The sequence below is a fragment of the Oreochromis niloticus genome, unplaced genomic scaffold (genome assembly GCF_001858045.2).
Source record: "Oreochromis niloticus isolate F11D_XX unplaced genomic scaffold, O_niloticus_UMD_NMBU tig00001084_pilon, whole genome shotgun sequence".
Classification (NCBI taxonomy): domain Eukaryota; kingdom Metazoa; phylum Chordata; class Actinopteri; order Cichliformes; family Cichlidae; genus Oreochromis; species Oreochromis niloticus.
Genome location: NW_020327302.1, coordinates 1 through 17789, shown reverse-complemented (window position 1 = coordinate 17789; position 17789 = coordinate 1). Strand labels below are relative to the sequence as shown.

At 41.3% G+C, this 17789-nt stretch overlaps 2 protein-coding genes across 2 annotated transcripts; one reads left to right on the top strand and one right to left on the bottom strand.

The window, feature by feature from the left end:
- Nucleotides 1-502: 502 nt before the first annotated feature.
- On the bottom strand, nucleotides 503-2262 carry LOC109197900 (uncharacterized). Its single transcript, XM_019353638.2, has 2 exons — nucleotides 1895-2262; nucleotides 503-1119 (listed from the first exon to the last, which is right to left on the bottom strand). Exons 1-2 carry the CDS (start codon nucleotides 1953-1955, stop codon nucleotides 563-565), a joined length of 618 nt encoding a protein of 205 aa, XP_019209183.1. The 5' UTR covers nucleotides 1956-2262; the 3' UTR covers nucleotides 503-562.
- Nucleotides 2263-7941: 5679 nt separating this feature from the next.
- LOC109197901 (coxsackievirus and adenovirus receptor homolog) lies at nucleotides 7942-9616 on the top strand. The gene is made up of 2 exons (XM_019353639.1): nucleotides 7942-7998; nucleotides 8599-9616. The coding sequence occupies exon 2, from the start codon at nucleotides 8624-8626 to the stop codon at nucleotides 9614-9616; it is 993 nt and encodes a 330-aa protein (XP_019209184.1). The 5' UTR covers nucleotides 7942-7998; nucleotides 8599-8623.
- The last annotated feature ends 8173 nt before the right edge of the window (nucleotides 9617-17789 follow it).

The window sequence follows — 17789 nt, the reverse complement described above, 5'->3', positions numbered from 1 at the left end:
TGTTATATCGCTTCATTAGCTGTTTAAAGGTTGTATTATAAAACTCTTTGCCTTCATCTGTTTGTAGTTCCATAGGGATCCTTCCCTCAGCAAGTATATCCTCGAAACCGGCTGCTACGGCTGGGCCCGTCTTGGTTGTGAGACATCTAACCCATGCATATTTTGAGAATACATCTATACATGTTAGCAGGTATCTAACATTATCATTATCTGTCATGTATTCAGACATATCAACCAGATCGGCTTGAAACTGTTTGTCGATTCCATTAACCAATACTCTATTTCTGGGAAAGTGGATCCTAGCTGGTTTATGGAGTGTGTAAGTGTCGTCTCGTTCTAAATAATGTTTAACCTGTGATAATGAGGGTTTTACACCTATTGCCTCAGCGGTAGCTATACGGAGCTTATTTAAACTGGCCAAGCCAGCCGGATGGGCCGGATCATGATAAATTTTATACAAGGTGTTTTCCATGATGCATGCAAGACACAAATGATAAAGCTGTCGGTGTTAACACGTCTTTTTATTTCATTCACACAGACAATGAATACTGAACAGCATACATTAAACCAGGTGTCTCCCAGCCCAGTAGTTACCAATCATGCGAAGCATGGCTGGTTTAGCACGTCGGTCATAACGACTTGCTTCTAGCAACTGCACAATGTTGTCGTTAATTGCGCATACTATATGTTCTGATGATCTCAGTTCGGTCATGGTGTGTTCTGCAATCCGGCTGAATTGTGTTCCAGTCCCATCGACTGTGTACGAGCGCACAAACAGGCGTATGGCGGGGATGAATCGGTCTGTCTTGAGCCTTATCATCACATCGTCATAGTAGATGTCAAAGAAATACTCGGGCAATTCGAGCAAGCAGCTGTGTTGCACCTGACTGGGGTGAGATATTTGACATCCGTAGCATGTATCCTGTAGAAACTCGTTTAGCGCCAACATCAGCAGATGGTGGGTTGCAAGCTTGATGTCGATAATGGTTTCCTCAAACAGCCCCGATCCTGTAGGATCCTGCAGCAGCAGCTGTGGAGAGGGGGGTGGAGATGGTGGGGTCTGGATTAACAGCGATGGGGGTGGTGAGTCTGTGAGGTCCCACGGTTGCGTGTCTCGCTCTGAAAATGGGAACAATAAAAATTTTATATTTTGTTGCTTAGATACACACACACACACACACACACACACGCACATATATTTAACCTACCATTTGGTTTATTTAGTTGTCGGACGGCCTTATGATTTTAGGTTTGCACAGGGTAGAAGGCAAGCCAGTCTTCGGGCAAGTCGCGAAATCATCAAAAACAAGGCGTTTTCTAATACCCTCGTACGCAGTGTTGAGTCTATCTCTCTTGATGGCGTCGTCAACCTTGCTAAACATATGCAGCATAGCTCTCCAGTCGCACCACTGTATAAAAAACATATCCTTAAACCATGTAGTGCGCTCTTCTATGCTCAGAGGGTAAGGATTTAACCTCCAGTTTTCAACCCCTCTGGCCGCTATATAACTTTCCCTGTCATCACATACGCTGAGAAAAATAAAGTCATCGGGGCTACGGTTGAAACGATCAGCCTCGACCCTGTAAAGCTCTGGGCCTGTTGGACTGTTCCACTGGGAAACATACAGCATCTCTGGGAAGCCCACATTGTCCAAGTCCGCACAAACAACAGTGCGAAAGAGTTTCCAGTTTCTAGTAGACATGCGTTGTGACTCCCCCCAAAACACTCCCTCACCACAATCTACACGAAGTATAACTGCTCCGTTGGTATATTTAACGGTATACACATACCCGTTACTGCCTCGATATTCTAACTTAAATTCAGTCCCATCTACGACGTTTTCACAGCGTTGCTTTTTGCGGTGAGGGCCCCGGCATACGCCTGTAGACGTACCTAGAGCTTCTGTTGCTTGGGCGATGTCCAGGCTGCTCGTCATGGTTGATACAGATGTCATCCTGCACTCCTTAGTTAGAGGTGTTCTTTAGGTTGCTCTGTTGATGTTCCAAATGGTGAAAGAGACCGTTTTTATATGTATTGGAGCAGTCCTCTAGGAGGTGTCGTTACCGCCCTTGGGGTTGGGCTTGGTTTCAGGTGACCTCTGAGATGCAGAGATAAAGGTGTAAACAAAAGGTGAAAGTGTAATGGTGGCACCGATGGACCTGGCACCGCCGGCCCTCTGCCATACGATAAAGGAGACTGTTTGTATTGAAAACTATGGCAGTACAATTGAGATGCTCTTGATAAGGATGACCTCTTCTGCTGACTGTAGGGGGTCTAACTGTAACCCCCTCTGTCTAGCTGTTGCAGAATTAAGAATCCCATTGTGGGGGTGGGGGTGGGGGGGGTGGGGGGGGCAAAAAAAGCTATAGCTATATTACTACTCATACTATACTAAACATCTGCTTATGTGGAACTTTCCGTTCCTCTTTACACAGGAACTTGTCTTCACAGGCATATGATAAGCATAGGCAAAGCTTCATGTTTATCAGGGTGAATCGTCATTCAGAGTTTACACAATCACAGCATATCATTCAGAGGTTTACACAGTTACAAGCAAAGCATATTTGAATAATAAACAAAATCTTTTCACAGTATGTGTCTCCTATATGATATATGGGGTGCCTTTGTCTGGACGTGCTTCTCATCCAGAGCTCCACAGCAGAGAGGGAAGTTCCAGCGCTCCTGGAATCCCTCTGTGATGGACCGCCAGTCTCCAAGTGAAGGCACAGCCATGAAGTCGTCCATTAGACAGTCCCAGATGGCCGTCGCTACCTGGGGGGTGATCTGGCACACCGTGGACACACCGACTCTGAAACTGAACGTGATGGTCCTGAAGGAGTCCCCGGTGGCAAGAAACCTGGACAAAATTGTTCAAAATTAGTATTATGTGTACTGCAGTTACATTATTATTATACATTATTCAAATTCCAAAATACTTTTGTGATGTCAGATTTAAATTACAAAACATAAATCTTACATAAAACATTATGTAATTATGATGATAATTACATAATATATATTAGATATAATATAAAACAGTCAGTTGTTTTGTTTTAACTTTACCATATCATAATTTGATTGGTAGCAACTTTCACCACTACAGTGAGCCAATCACTCATAATTCCTAGACATGTCAAGAGTTGCAAGAGTTGTATGTTGACATGTAGCCCTTTCCTTGCTTAAATCATTGTTAATATTTTTTGAAAAATTAACCTGTGATAAGACATAGCTTATCAAGATAGAATATGCTAGATAGAACCATATAACTAAAGATGAACCAAACGGTTCACAATTTTATCTAACTCTCAGTTTTAAGAAAGGCTGGTGACCCCTGTTATAGAGTCTGAAAGCTGCAGGGATTATATACAAATATTCAACTATACCAGAATTAAACCAGGTCTAAATAAAAATAAAAAAAGGAGTGAGTATCACTACAAAGATTAACCCACAGTGGTCCTCATACCACAGTTTGATATCACAAAACAACGAGAGCATACATTGATATGACACCACAGCCATGCTATCATTGCTAACACTGATAACAGCATAAATCGAATTAAATCGGGACTTGATGAGGCCTTTCGAGTATCACTAGTAATATTATAAACAGTCATCTCCATACCACAGTTTGCTATCAGTAAACACCGACGGCATTCACTGTTAGCATACCACATCTATGTTAGCAGTGTATAAACGATAGTTTAGCATATATTAGCACAGGTATCAATAAAGGACTACCGTATTAAACACTTTTACTAACCTCAGGCAGATGGACAGGCGCTCTGCAGGTGGGATTGAGCGCCTGTAGTTGGTGTCTAGGCGGGCGATTATGGGACCGACGCGGGACAGCAGGTCCTCAAACTGGGCGAGTGAAAGATGGTGATATCGCTGAAATCGGCCGTCATCCAGGCGCAGCTCCTGGAGCAAGTGGTGAAACTCACCAAACTGCTCACGCCTCTGGAGGACCTGATGGACCCAGGTACGGCGAGGACATCCTTAATGCCGCTGCTCTGCTCTCCACAGTAAATAGAGAAGGGAGACTCTCTCTTCAAACGCTAGCTCAACAGCTGCCATCTAGCAAAGATACTGTCTGGCACAACTTCCTCCCACATCCCTCCCACATCCCTCCCACATTTCCGGTTCCTGCGCGTCAAAATATGCAATTTTGAGGCGCGATGGATTTGTGTTGGACACGCGTCGAGGTGCGAATGTGCACGTGTCAAATTAGGGGCGTCGGGGGCGTTTTCGCTCGCGTTCGGTGTGAACACACCATTATAGCCTGCCGTTGCGCCTGTCCTCTGATTCCAATCTCTCTAAGCAGTTTTGCTGTTGTACTAGCAACAAAGCCCCTGCACCCCACTTCCACTGGGCGCACCTTGATGTTCCAGCCGTTGTCCTCTGCCTCAGCTGCCAAGTTGGCATAGCTCAGCTTCTTACGCTCAAATGCTTCCTCAATTGCTTCCTCCCATGGTACCATCAGCTCAATGACGTACGCAGGTTTTCAGGAGTTAGACCAATGGGCGAGATCTGGTCGCAGAGTAGTTGTTATGATCTCTATGGGAAGAATTAGCCTCTGATCCAAGTCCACTTGCATCTACCAATCCCTGGCGGCCTTCAGCAGGCCCAGGTCTGAGTTTGGGGGGCTTGTCCTTGGCTTGTCTCCTTCCCAGACAAATGTTGCTGAAAACTGACACTCCTCTTGGTTTGTGAAAGGTTGAGCGTTAATGAATTTTCTTTTGCACTCAACTTCCTCAGCTAGACACATGACAACCTGGTTCTGCCCTGAGTAAGGCTACTCCTACAACCAACCAAGATGTGCTTGAGTGTTGGGAAGGACTCAGTTTAAAGAAAGTGTGTGATTGGGTGAATGTGGCATGTTGTATGGAGTAATCCGGGAGAGTAGGAAAGCGTTATATAAGAGTCCATTCATTGTCTGAATGGAGTTTCATCATGTTACTTTTGCACTATTATATTCTGGAACATGTTGTTATTACATGGCTTGATTAAGGTACACGTTAGGTTGACATCTGGGGCCAGAGTTGAAACATTTCTGGGCCAGCACAGGGCCAGCAGTGTGTCTACAACTGGCCCGTGGGCCGTGGCTGCACACAACTTACACATGGCCCACATACTGCAAAGAATGACAGCCCTTTGGTGGCACAGATCAGGTTTGCCAGAGGTAATCCACACATGGACCAGCACAGGACCAACAGTGTGTCTGCAACTGGCCTTGTGTGGGCCACATCTGGCAAACCAGATCTGGGCCACCAAAGGGCTGTCATTCTTTATGGTATGTGGGCCATGTGTAAGCACTTTATGTGGGCCAGATCCGGGCCATACCAATTTTGCTATGTGGGAAGATGCTTATATGTAAATCAGTGTCTTCTCAATATGTCTTGTAAAGCAGGGAGGACCTGTGTATGGTCATTCAGTTAAATCTCCCAAAAGTTATAAATGTTCCTCAAGATTTTAGCTTTTATGTTTTAATTTGGTGTGAGTTAAGCCACTTGCACACCAAGAACACTTAAGAATCTCCACTTCCTAATAATCTGACAATTAATTACTTGCTTCTGATTCCTTTACCTTGTTATGCCAAGTCCTAGCTTAAAGAAAAGATTTGCTATAGCCAATAATGCACCCAGGAAACTTGGATTCAGAACCACTATAACACAAAGACCAGACTGATAGCACTCTCACCATCTCTTCTGGATCCTCAGAGAGAAGACACATGGATTATTTTGCCAACTGATTGATTACATCAACTTTCTTTCATTAGTCAACACTAGGCCTACAAGTTCTGAATACTAAGTAATTATACAGAGAAAATTGACTTTTTTCATGATTTTACCTTGTGAAATTTATGAGTTGATATAACAAATTTATTTGTACAACACTAAAACTAGTTTAGTCAGACTCACCTCTTCTTTAACTTGGGTCAGCACACCCTTTTCACCCAACCCAGTATCCCCTGGCTTTCTTTTTTGCAAGGAACTCACCTCCTAAAGATTAAAAGACAAATTTAAAATTCAAGGGCAAATAGACAGAAACTGGGGTTTTCTTCTCACTAACAATGGCAGCATAGCACAAGTTTTCTATCACTATGTTCAAAGTATTCAGGCCAACAAATTATAAAACATTAAATGACTTACTAGACTGTCATTCTCCACACAAACGGAACTTAAGGGGTTACAGTTCTCAAAGCTTTACCGATTGCTTACATCAACTTTCTTTCATTAGTCAACACTAAGCCTACAAATCCTGAGTACTAAGTACATATACAGAGAAGATGAATCATTTTCTTCATGATTTTATCTTACATGGTGTAATTCTGTTTGAGTTAATGTGTAACTTAACTTAACTTAATGTGGATTTTGGGTTCTCAGTAGTGATGTGTCCTGTGTCGAAGCGTCGAATCGTATGTCGGGTAATCTTGGGGGCGTTTTTGCGAAGCGCGTATCGAGGCTTGCTTTGATTACGTATGCAGTGACGTTCGAGGCCTCGCGGGCAGTCCGTACCACGTGACTGATTCAGGGACTGGTTCACCAGTTCACGCCATATTCGAAATAAAATGGGCAGCAAAACACAGTTGCTGATTTCCCATCACATTGTGTTGTGGAATTGGATTACGTACGTGTTACATAGTTACTTGAGCGTTTCTTCTTTGATGGAACCAGCAAGGAAGAGATTTTATTTATTTCATCTCTCCTAATAAAGTATGCACACAGTAATAAATATCACAAATGATAAGCACCATAATATAAATAAACAACACTACAGATCCTATAATCTGATTTCTGTCTGGTCAATTGACAACTGTCTGATTTTAGTTTATTAAAAAGTGAAGCACCAAACACTAGTTTGTGTCATTATCCAGATGTACATAAGCATGATTACACAGTTACTAGGAGCGGGTTTTGATTATCGATTAAAATCGATTCTAGCTTGGATAACGTGATATCGATTCATTAAAATCCCGAATCGATTTTAATATACATATTACTACATTTCAACAACCACCAAACAGCTAAAACAGTAAATGAGAGCAGGTACACCGATTCTGCACAAAGACGTAAACACAAAGCGCGGACCCGCTGACGCATCAGAATCAGTGAGATGTTGGCTTTCTCACCAGACGGCATGGACACAGTCGGGGCTGAAAGCCGACAGCTGTCATGGTCCTGAGTCTGCCGTCTCAGTGTTTTATGTTTCTTTATGCTTTCGTTATTCTGATTAGGTATTTCATTATTATTCGCCATTTTGTTAGGTTTCTGTTCTGTGCCTGTCCTGGTCCTCCTTCCATGTTCCCCCCGTCTGTCCTTGATGTCATTATGCCTGTTTATGAGTCTGCGTCTGTGTCTCTGTCTGTCTATGGTGTCACACTGTCTGTTTGTGAATCTGTCTGTTTAGTTCAGTGTCTTGTCCAGTTCTGTGTCTGTGAGTTTCCTGTTTTATTCTGAAGGTCTCTGTCTCATGTGAGTGTGTTCTGTTTACGTTTCCCCTGTCCTGTTCCCCGACAGCCTGTTACAATGGTACGGTTACTGTAAACAGATGCATGCTCAGCTGTACTGGCTGCTGCTGCACTCACACTAGGAGACTGTCCAATTACTACAATAATAGGATGTCACATTTTAAGTGATGCTATGCCATAATAAGGGTTGTTACAATGTGCCTGTACAGACCTTAATTCATGTAACTTTTAAAAGTTGGGCTTCAGACCTGAGATCTGTATCTTCTTATTGTTATTTATATTGTTTATTGGTGGTTAGCAAATAGCAAAATGGTGCATTACCGCCACCAACTGGTGTGGAGTTTTAGAGCTGGTACCTTTGAGTTCATCTTCCATGATTTTTCTAGACTCTCACAACACCCATCCCCCACCTTACCATCTAGCTTATGACATAGTCCCTTCTGATTGGCTGCTGTCAGGGCGGCAATTTTTTTTTTCTGGCCAACATCTTCAGTCTTCAAATTTCATCACGCTGGCAGCTCACTTCGAGGTAAGAGTTAAAACTAGATGTTATTTGTGATGATTTCTGTTTAAGTCCTATTTGAATGCTTTATTTTAGTCTGTGATTATTGCTACAGTGCTGTTTTAGAGTGGGGTCTTAAAGCATTGTTTTCTTTCTGTTTTTTAAAAGTGTTATTAAGTGTGAAATTTGCGAGCTAGCGGTAGGAATTAGAAGAAACTGTAGATAAACTACAGCTGAAAGTCGTAAAAATAAAGTTATCCTTTTTGTATTCCATTGTAAGCGAAAATCCACTTTGACCGTATAAGACCCTTTACAGTAAAAACTCAAATGATGTTTTTTCTAACACAACTCCGATATCGTAAGAACCATACTACTGTCTTTAAATCTCTGCAGAATGACATAAGTAAATTTGCCATAAGTAAAACGTGTAATTTAAAATGACACATGAAAGTTACTCATTTAAACAGTAAAAATTTCACATAAAAATACTTTGTTATGCCATGGAAGTATCTCATTTAAAATAAAAACCAAGCAAACTTGTTTTGAGTGAAAATCCCCAAACATTATCAATGGCAACAATAATAATAATACATAATAATAGCAATTTGATCATCCTTTCCTTTACAGTTTGATCCAGGCAGTGAACCACAGAATGATGTTTCAGCAAAAGAACTGCTGCATCTCATCTATGCCACTGAGGACAAGATATTTCAACATAACGTTTGGGCTATGGCTTTTGATCTTCATGGGAATATTGTACTCCCTGACCAAAGACTCAGTCTGTGCTCTAGAAATAACCTCACACATAAAAAACTATTATGTGGCAAGAGATTCCAGTGTTACCCTTAATTGTGAGTTTGTCCTTGAATCTGAAAACTTGGGATATACGGAAATAGAGTGGAACATTGTGCCTTCAGATAGACAGCAGGATGACGAGATCATTATCTGGTATACTGGAGGTGTGTTATACAGTAATCTATATGAGCCGTTAAAGAATAGGGTCCACTTTGCCTCTCCTGATCCCCAAGATGGTGATGCATCATTAAGAATCCTTGACCTGAAGCTGACAGATATGGGAACTTACCAATGCAAGGTGAAAAGGTTACCTGAGTTTGGTATGAAAAATTTTAACCTGTTCGTAATGGAGAGGCCAAGTACACCAGTATGCTACATAGATGGTGAAGCAGAGGAAGGAAACAACCTCAGGATGAAATGTAGATCCTCACAAGGTACTCCCCCTCTGGATTACAACTGGTCTAAGGCAAACGGAAACAAGATGTTGCCTCAAAGTGCCTTTGTTGACACTAAAGCTGGTGACTTGTATTTACGCAAGATCACAGAGAGTGACACTGGAACTTACAGGTGTGTGGTCGTAAGCCTTGTTGGTATGGAAGTGTGTGAGGTTACACTCAGCTCCCCCTTAAATCGTACATCACCACAGACCATTAACAATGAAGTGTGTGAGGTTACACTCAGCTCCCCCTTAAATCGTACATCACCACAGACCATTAACAATGGATCTGGAACAACAGCGGCAATTGTTATCAGTATAATTGTGATGATCATCCTTATCATCACTGTCATTCGAGTCATTATCTGCTACCGCAGAAAAAGAATGGAAAAGTGTTTGGCAATGAAATATTGATGGATGAACTCCCTCCTCAAAAATGCCTATCAATTAAAAGTCATAACCTGGGGCCTGGATCTTTGGAAAGCACCCATAGTGTAAAGGTGAGAAAATGTTAATATATAGCACCAATTCATAACTGAATGCTTGCTGTTGTACATAATATGGTCTTTTTAACTTAAACTTACAATTGTCTAATTAAGTTGCATATGTTTCAAAAGGATCTTATGGCAGTGTATGAAAACATGGATGCAGGGTTCATGTGCAAGAACAAAGAGAATAAGTTCATGTTCGCTGAGGAGAAGGATCTTGTGAGTAATGTTTAAATATGCAAAATACATCAAGTGTGTGTCATGTGAAACACTTATTTAGTTTAGAGTTCATGATGTGGTTGCCTGATCACTTGTGTATCAGTGCTAAAAACGTGAGCCATTTTGCCATTTGGTGTAAAAAAATAAATAAATACAAGACCCATTTCTACCTGTGGGTCCCTTAAAATAAAAAGTTTAAAAAATCACCTTTTTATTTTCAGACTTTGCTCTCCCATTAAAAAATCATAACATTACAACCATGAGATGTAGTGCAATGAACCACGGTGCAATAGACTGTGGTGTAGCACCAGTGAGTATTAACGAACTGGCAGTCTAATTAAGTTATATATGTTTCAAAAGGATCTTTTGGGAGTGTATGAAAACAGGGATGCAGGGTTCATGTGTAAGGACAAAGACAATAAGTTCATCTTTACTGAGGAGAAAGATCTTGTGAGTAACATTTAAATATACATGCAAAATACATCAAGTGCACATCTGTGTCCTGATTTAGCTGATGTTGTTAAGGCAACACAACTTTAATTTAAAATAGTGATTTAGTTTACAGTTGATGAAGTGGTAGCCTAAACACTTTGAATGTACGAGGGTTGACAACCTGAGCCTTTTTGAAATTTGTTATAAAATTATAAATGTTGCTCTCTCTTATTGAAAAGTCAGTCCAAGGACGTGTTAACCCAGATGAGAAGGCCCTTGAAAACAATGAGGTTCAGTACAATCAGTGTATTCTTGGGTTATAGTTGTCCTTAATCAAGGCCTTGGGGCCAATAGCACTGCTCATTTTTCCTGCAGTTGCCAGAATCTATAATCCATAATAGTGAAGTAAGAGCAATCAGTTATTCTGTATTACAATAATCCTGAAACCAGGACTTCAGCTGACTAGAGTATTAATGATCATATTTTTTCTTCAAGGCAAGACATTTGCGTTTGACTGGCTCAAAGGAAAACAGATGTCAGAAAGAAATCTCAATTGTCAGAGTACTGCGAAGTGGAAACTCTTCATTGCTGTTGTTATACCAAATCACATAATGAATGCTTAATTTTGAAAATCTGTCGATCTTGATACATTTTATTGAACTTTAATGAGCTTACTTTCAGAGACACATTGAAGACCCACTGATTTACATGTGAACATTCTGTGTAATATTTAAGAATGGCCCTATGTCCTAAATAGCCAATAATATTTTTTTTCCACTTTTGTGTTATAGCCAAAAAAGGTGGATGACTCAGTCACAGTGGATGACCAAGATATGCAACTTCCAGAACCCTGAGGACAAGCAAATTGTTTATACTGCTTTTGAGGAAGAAATATGTTTGTCCTTCAAAGCAAACATAATGTTAATACTGTTCTCTTTCTGGTTTAGTGGTCTGTTACAACCAATCTTTAAAGATTAAAGCCTGAGTAACAAAAGAGGATCAGCATAGCCATGGTCAAAAGTTTTGGGAGTGGCACAAAGTCTAATTCTACTTTTCATTCACTCTGCCATTTCAGTTGTTATTTAAATAAGTTTTACATACTTAGGTGATCTAGTGAAGAACAATCACATTTGCTGAGAAATAAAAATGAAGTTTTACTTTTGGCCACTGCTGTAATTGTCCTTGAGGACAAACAAACTTCATTCTGTTTTTCATGGAAAAATCAAAGTACTTGCCGATAGCTGTGTACTAAATGTTCGAATAAAACAAAGAAACTTCAGATATGCGGAATTCTTTTATTGTGTTTTATTGAAGAGAAAATACAAAAATCATGTTTAAACATGATTTTAACATAAGTTCTTTTTGGAAATAATTCCAGTGAATGTAAGAAATACATAACTAGTTCTTTAGGAAATACATAAGTATTGGGTGAAAAACATTTGAATTTAGGATATGGATAGAATGACCCAACATTCCAAGTGCAGTAAAGACATGTTGGGTGTTATGATCACAACACACCAAAATCATGTTGGATATGACCTAACAACAGGGTCTTGTATTGACAAATTGGGTTCAATGATGAGATGTTGAGTTAAACGCAAAATCTCAATATGAGACCCAACAGCTCTTTGCAAACCTCTTCTCATTGTCTATATTGTCTGTATTGTGATGGTGGGTCACAGGGCTTGACTATATGTAGATGTTGGGTCACACCTAAATGTCAGTATTGAACCTGATATCTCCATTTAACTCCCTTGTATGTAAGGACAAAACGTTTTATTATTATCATAAATATATATATTTTTAGCTATATATTCTGTAGAGATTGACAGGGAATTAGAGGGAGAGAAAGAGGAAAAGACAGCAAAGAACCCCCAGGTCAGCCATGTAGCATATGGTTACCTGTTCATCCCACTGAGCTAAACCAGTGTCTGTAAGGACAAAAATCATTGGTAAAGAAACATGATCAGGTCCATAAAGTGAAAGGGTTAATGTTGAGTTAGTTGTTATGTATGCCCTCATTTGTCAAGCGTGCAAATGAACCCAGTGGCTGATGGGCAAGGTTAACTTTTCACAGAGATGAGAAGAATTATGAACTGGGGGAGACAAAATTTTGGGGACATCTTATACTACAAGGTCTAAAAGCCACAGTCTTGCAGAGTGATGATGAAGATGACGAAAATAAGAATGCCCAGGCCTACATAGAGTTAATACAGTTCCTGGATGATAAGAGTTTATCGCTTGTGATGAGAGAAGCTGCTGACGATGGACCTGAGGCACTGAAATACAGTATTAAGAGACTATTATGCATGAAAAGTTAAACCAAGACTTTGGCCTTCATCGTGCGTCGTGCATCGTGTAGTATACGTGGGGTAACAAGAAGCGATTAACACCTCACGACCAGCTCCCGATCATCAATCGCTTGGTCGCGAGGATTTCAAACCTGTTTGAAATCCTCGCAACCGTCGTGAGGATGTCACCGCAGCTTCTCACACTGCGCACGCGCAAACACAAATGTCAGCGAAAAAGACGGCGCAGCACGGCAGTGCAGCATGTGATCTGGACGCAAGCGATGGAGGCACAACTTGTAGAACTATGGCAAGCTCACCCGAGCCTTTTCGATGTGGCCTCTCAAAATTATCACAACCACAACAACCGTGAAAATAGTTCGATCTACACTGCTGCTCAATCAATGTTTTTCATTAGCAATTTAGCAAAGTTGATGGTGGTGGTGTGCGTGTCTATGTGAGTGAAAGACAGAGAGGGAGAGCGAGCGACAGAATTTCTGTTATAACCTTCATTTTATGGATGCACAGTGTGAGCACTCAGGTCGCATCAAAGCATCGGCCCGTATAGTGTGAGACCCTGCATCGTGACCTATGAACTTCTAACCCCTGCGAGTCAATTGTACAGTTGAGCAGGAGCTGAATCGCACGACTGAAAAAATCGCACAGTGTCTGCCCAGCATTAGCCACACACATGTAAAAACAAACTTTCACACAAACTCACACAAATTATGAATACTGTCAGTGTTAATGAATTAATGCAGACTGATACACGTTAACCTGTTAAAAAGGGCTAATTCGCATCAACGAGTCAACGCAGCTCAATATGTGTAGGCGGTTACCCGGTGTTAACGTGTTACACATGCCTTCTCTGTTATGTGGAGGAGTTTGTCCAAAAATTTGTCTATTCTGCGCTCCAGATGGGTTGAGTGCGTTATAAAATTTTAATTGCCTTAATCGTGATGACCACGTTAATGCATTTAAGCTGTGTTTACATTTTTATATAAAGCTAGTGCGCTGTTAAGAATTTTTTTTTTTAATCCACTAAATCTGAAGAAAAAAAGAATTCTGCGTAGGTCAAATGAGAGCACCCAACATTCCATTATGGTGCTTGGAATGACCCAGCATCATAATACAAAGATTTATTTTTGACCCAATACTTACATAGAAGGCCATATTTCTTGAAGTACTAGCTACCAGATACCAATGATTATGAATAAAAATACTGTAATTAAGTATTGTTAAATCTGTTTTTTATGTTTTGCTATTTCATAAGCACAAGTCCATAGATCTTCTTTATTTTTTAAATTCTTTATCTTTGACATTTCAAACATTTCATTCAGCAAGAGCCCACAGCGTAGCACTCGCCGCATGTCACTGGAGAGTGGCATTAGTCGAACATCCCTTCAGCGGATATTAGCTACTCACAAATGGCACCCTTACAAACTCCAGCTACTGCAGCATCTCAACAAAGTTGTGAGCTCATCACTGGACCCACTTCAGTTTGCCTACCAACCTGGCATTGGAGCGGATGATGCCATCATTCACCTCCTACATCGTTCCCTCGCTCACCTGGAGACCGCTGGGAGCACTGTGAGAATCATGTTCTTTGATTTCTCCAGTGCCTTCAACTATTCTTCCCTCGGTTCTGAAGGACAAGCTGGAGAACTCTGGAGTGGACCATCACCTCACTACCTGGATTCTGGACTACCTCACCGACCGACCACAGTATGTGAGGACTCAGGGCTGTGTGTCGGACAGGGTCGTCTGCAGTACGGGGGCCCCACAGGGAAGGTTCTGGCTCCGTTCCTCTTCACCATCTACACTGCAGACTTCTCCCACAATTCCACCAGTGCTTCCTGCAGAAGTTCTCTGATGACTCTGCAATAGTCGGCCTCATCACTGATGGGGACGACAAGGAGTACAGAGAACTGACTCAAGACTTTGTGGACTGGTGCCAGCTGAGCTACCTCCAGATCAATGCCAGTAAACCAAGGAGCTGGTGGTAGACTTCCGCAGGCACAAACATCCTCCACTGCAACCACTGAACATCCAAGGTATGGACATTGAGGCTGTGGACAGCTACAGGTACCTTGGTGCTCATCTGAACAACAAACTGGACTGGACTCATAATTCAGACGCCCTCTACAGGAAGGGCAGAGCAGGCTGTACCTGCTGCGGAGGACTCAGGTCATTTGGAGTGGAGGGCCCACTCCTGAAGACCTTCTATGACTCTGTGGTGGCCTCAGCCATCTTTTACGGTGTGGTCTGCTGGGGCGGCAACATCTCTGCTGGGGACAGGAAGAGACTGAACAGGCTGATCCAAAGGGCCAGCTCTGTTCTAGGATGCCCTCTGGACCCAGTGGAGTGGTGAGTGACAGGAGAATGGTGGCTAAGCTGTCATCCTGTTGGACAACATCTCCCACCCCATGCATGAGACTGTGACAGCACTGAGCAGCTCCTTCAGTGGGAGACTGCGGCACCCACGGTGTGGGACGGAGAGATTTCGCAGGTCTTTCCTCCCCACTGCTGTCAGACTCCACAATAAAGACTTTTGCAGCTGATCAAACACACACATCCACACATGTGCAATAAGACTAATGTGCAATAATCTTTTCTGGCATCGTTGTATTTTTACTCAGTTGTATATAGCATTTCTATTCTATTTTTATCTTATTGTATATTTTATTCTATTTTATTCTACTGTATATAGTATTTTACTTTATTTTATTCTATTCTGTACAGTTGTGTACTGTATTTATTCTTATTTTATTTTATTCTAATTTTTGCTTCATAACTTTTGCACTGTCCACTTCCTGCTGTGACAAAACAAATTTCCCACGTGTGGGACTAATAAAGGTTATCTTATCTTATCTTATCTTATCTTATCTTATCTTATCTAACCCACATTGGATGGATCCCTCCAAGACTGTTGGAACAACAAAAGTGATGGTTTGATGTGGTATATGGGGTACAATGATAGTGGGTCCATTCTTCATCAATGGAAACCTCAAGGCCACTGGATATTTGAAATTGCTACATGATGATGTGTTTCCCTCTTTATGCACTGAAGCTGGCACGTTCCCTGAGTTTTTCCAGCAAGATGGTGCACCACCACATTATGGGTGCCAGGTCCGAGCATTCCTAGATGAACAGTTTCCTGGAAAGTGGATTGGTCGTCGTGGGCCAGTTGAATGGCCCCCAAGGTCTCCCGATCTGACCCCCTTAGACTTTTATCTTTGGGGTCATCTGAAGGCAATTGTCTATGGTGTGAAGATACGAGATGTGCAGCACCTGAAACTACGGATACTGGATGCCTGTGCTGGCATCCAGTATCCTGCGGTGTTGCTATCAGTGTGTGAAGAGTGGGAGAAGAGGGTTGCATTGACAATTCAACACAATGGGCAGCACATTGAACACATTTTATAAGTGGTCAGAAACTTGTAAATAACTCATGAAAGAATAAAGTTACGTTGAAACCAAGCACACCATTGTTTTTCTTGTGACATTACCAATAGGTTTGATGTGTCACATGGCCCTCTTCCTATTGAAAAAACAAAAGTTGTATCCAAGATGACCAACTTCTAAATGGCCACCATGGTCAGCACCCATCTTGAGGAGTTTTCCCCCTCACATATACTAATGTGCCACAAACAGGACTTTAATATCACCAACCATTCCCATTTTATTACGGTGTATCCATATAAATGGCCCACCCTGTACTATACTGCTGAGAGACTGTCTTCTGCTCGTCAAATACATTTCATTGCAATGTTGACCCTGCGCTAACTTGCATATGACAAATGAAACTGAAATGCTTCAGATAAGAGTGAGAAAAATATTGCGTTCATGTTTGCAGTTTTGTCTTGTTACACAATATTTGGAATTAAATAAAACAAACAAAACACTACATTTTAGGAAATATTAGTGGGTGTTTTCGTATTGTTTTTTTGTACTACTTGGACACTAAAGTGGCCCTCCAATGAGATGACGGTGCCAGAAGTGGCCCACGGCTCATTTGAGTTTGAGACCCCTGGTCTAGATAGTCATCATCTGGTATGTTCTCCAAAGGTAGTTGGTTCTCCATTATTTCTGCCAGCAATTCATCCAACTATTCTTTGTCCTTACGTGCAGGCCCCCCAACCAGTCTTAAACCTCTCCCTATAGTTTCTGCAACAACCTTTTTTATATGTATTTTTATATTCTTCCACAAAACCTGTATAACATAAAACATATAACGAGAACCCATTAACATGCCATTGCTGCCATTGGTATAGCTATTTTGATTCCACTCCATGTTTTAGAGGCAACCTGAGTTTGGTTAAATCAAACTAGCTTTATAGTGGCTTTAATTTAATCCAGATTGCTTTACTTCAAGACTCCATAGTCCAGGTGTTTCAGAAAGCAGATTATTAGGAAGTGATTAACAATTCTAGTTTATATAGACACATCTTTCTTCTCTACTATCACCCTTCTATCACTCCCAATTTCAACATTTCGGCCTAATCCTTCTGACCAGTTTGCCTGTTGTGCTCGAGTAACCCATAGGGCTGTGAGTGGTGTGTTTGAAAATAGAGCTCTGTAAGCAAAGTACAGTCGGGCAGGGGGGAGAACAAATCTGCAAACCGATGCAAAATTGTGGTCACTTTTTCTTTTAGATTAACAAGTTCAATGTGGGTCCCTATGCGGATGAGAGCAAGTGGTTCCAAAAATGTGGTAGATTGTGGTGCTTGGTCTTTCCCCCAGTGGTAGGACCTCTATGTACATTCTGATTAAGTTATGAAGTTTATGTGAACATATTAGCCTGATGACTTTACAACTTAAACTTGTGTAGATATAGGACAAGGTGCCATCAAATGGTTTTACTGTGTACTACAACATACCCCAAAGCTTCAACCTTTACATACTGACAATATGTCTTAAGCTTTGACTTTTACTTCTTCAAGAACCATGTCTCCTTTTTTAATTTGACTGATCTCGCATATGGTGGAATTATATAATGTCAAGTCTGAGAGCACCAGTGATTCCAGAAAATAAACGTGACAGTAACTCATTGGACACAGTATTAGACGATCACTTTTAATTAACAACTCTTTATGTAATAAAAAGGGGGATCTTCAAAAACAATACAATGCAAAAGCCCTCAAATAAGGCATTTCTTGG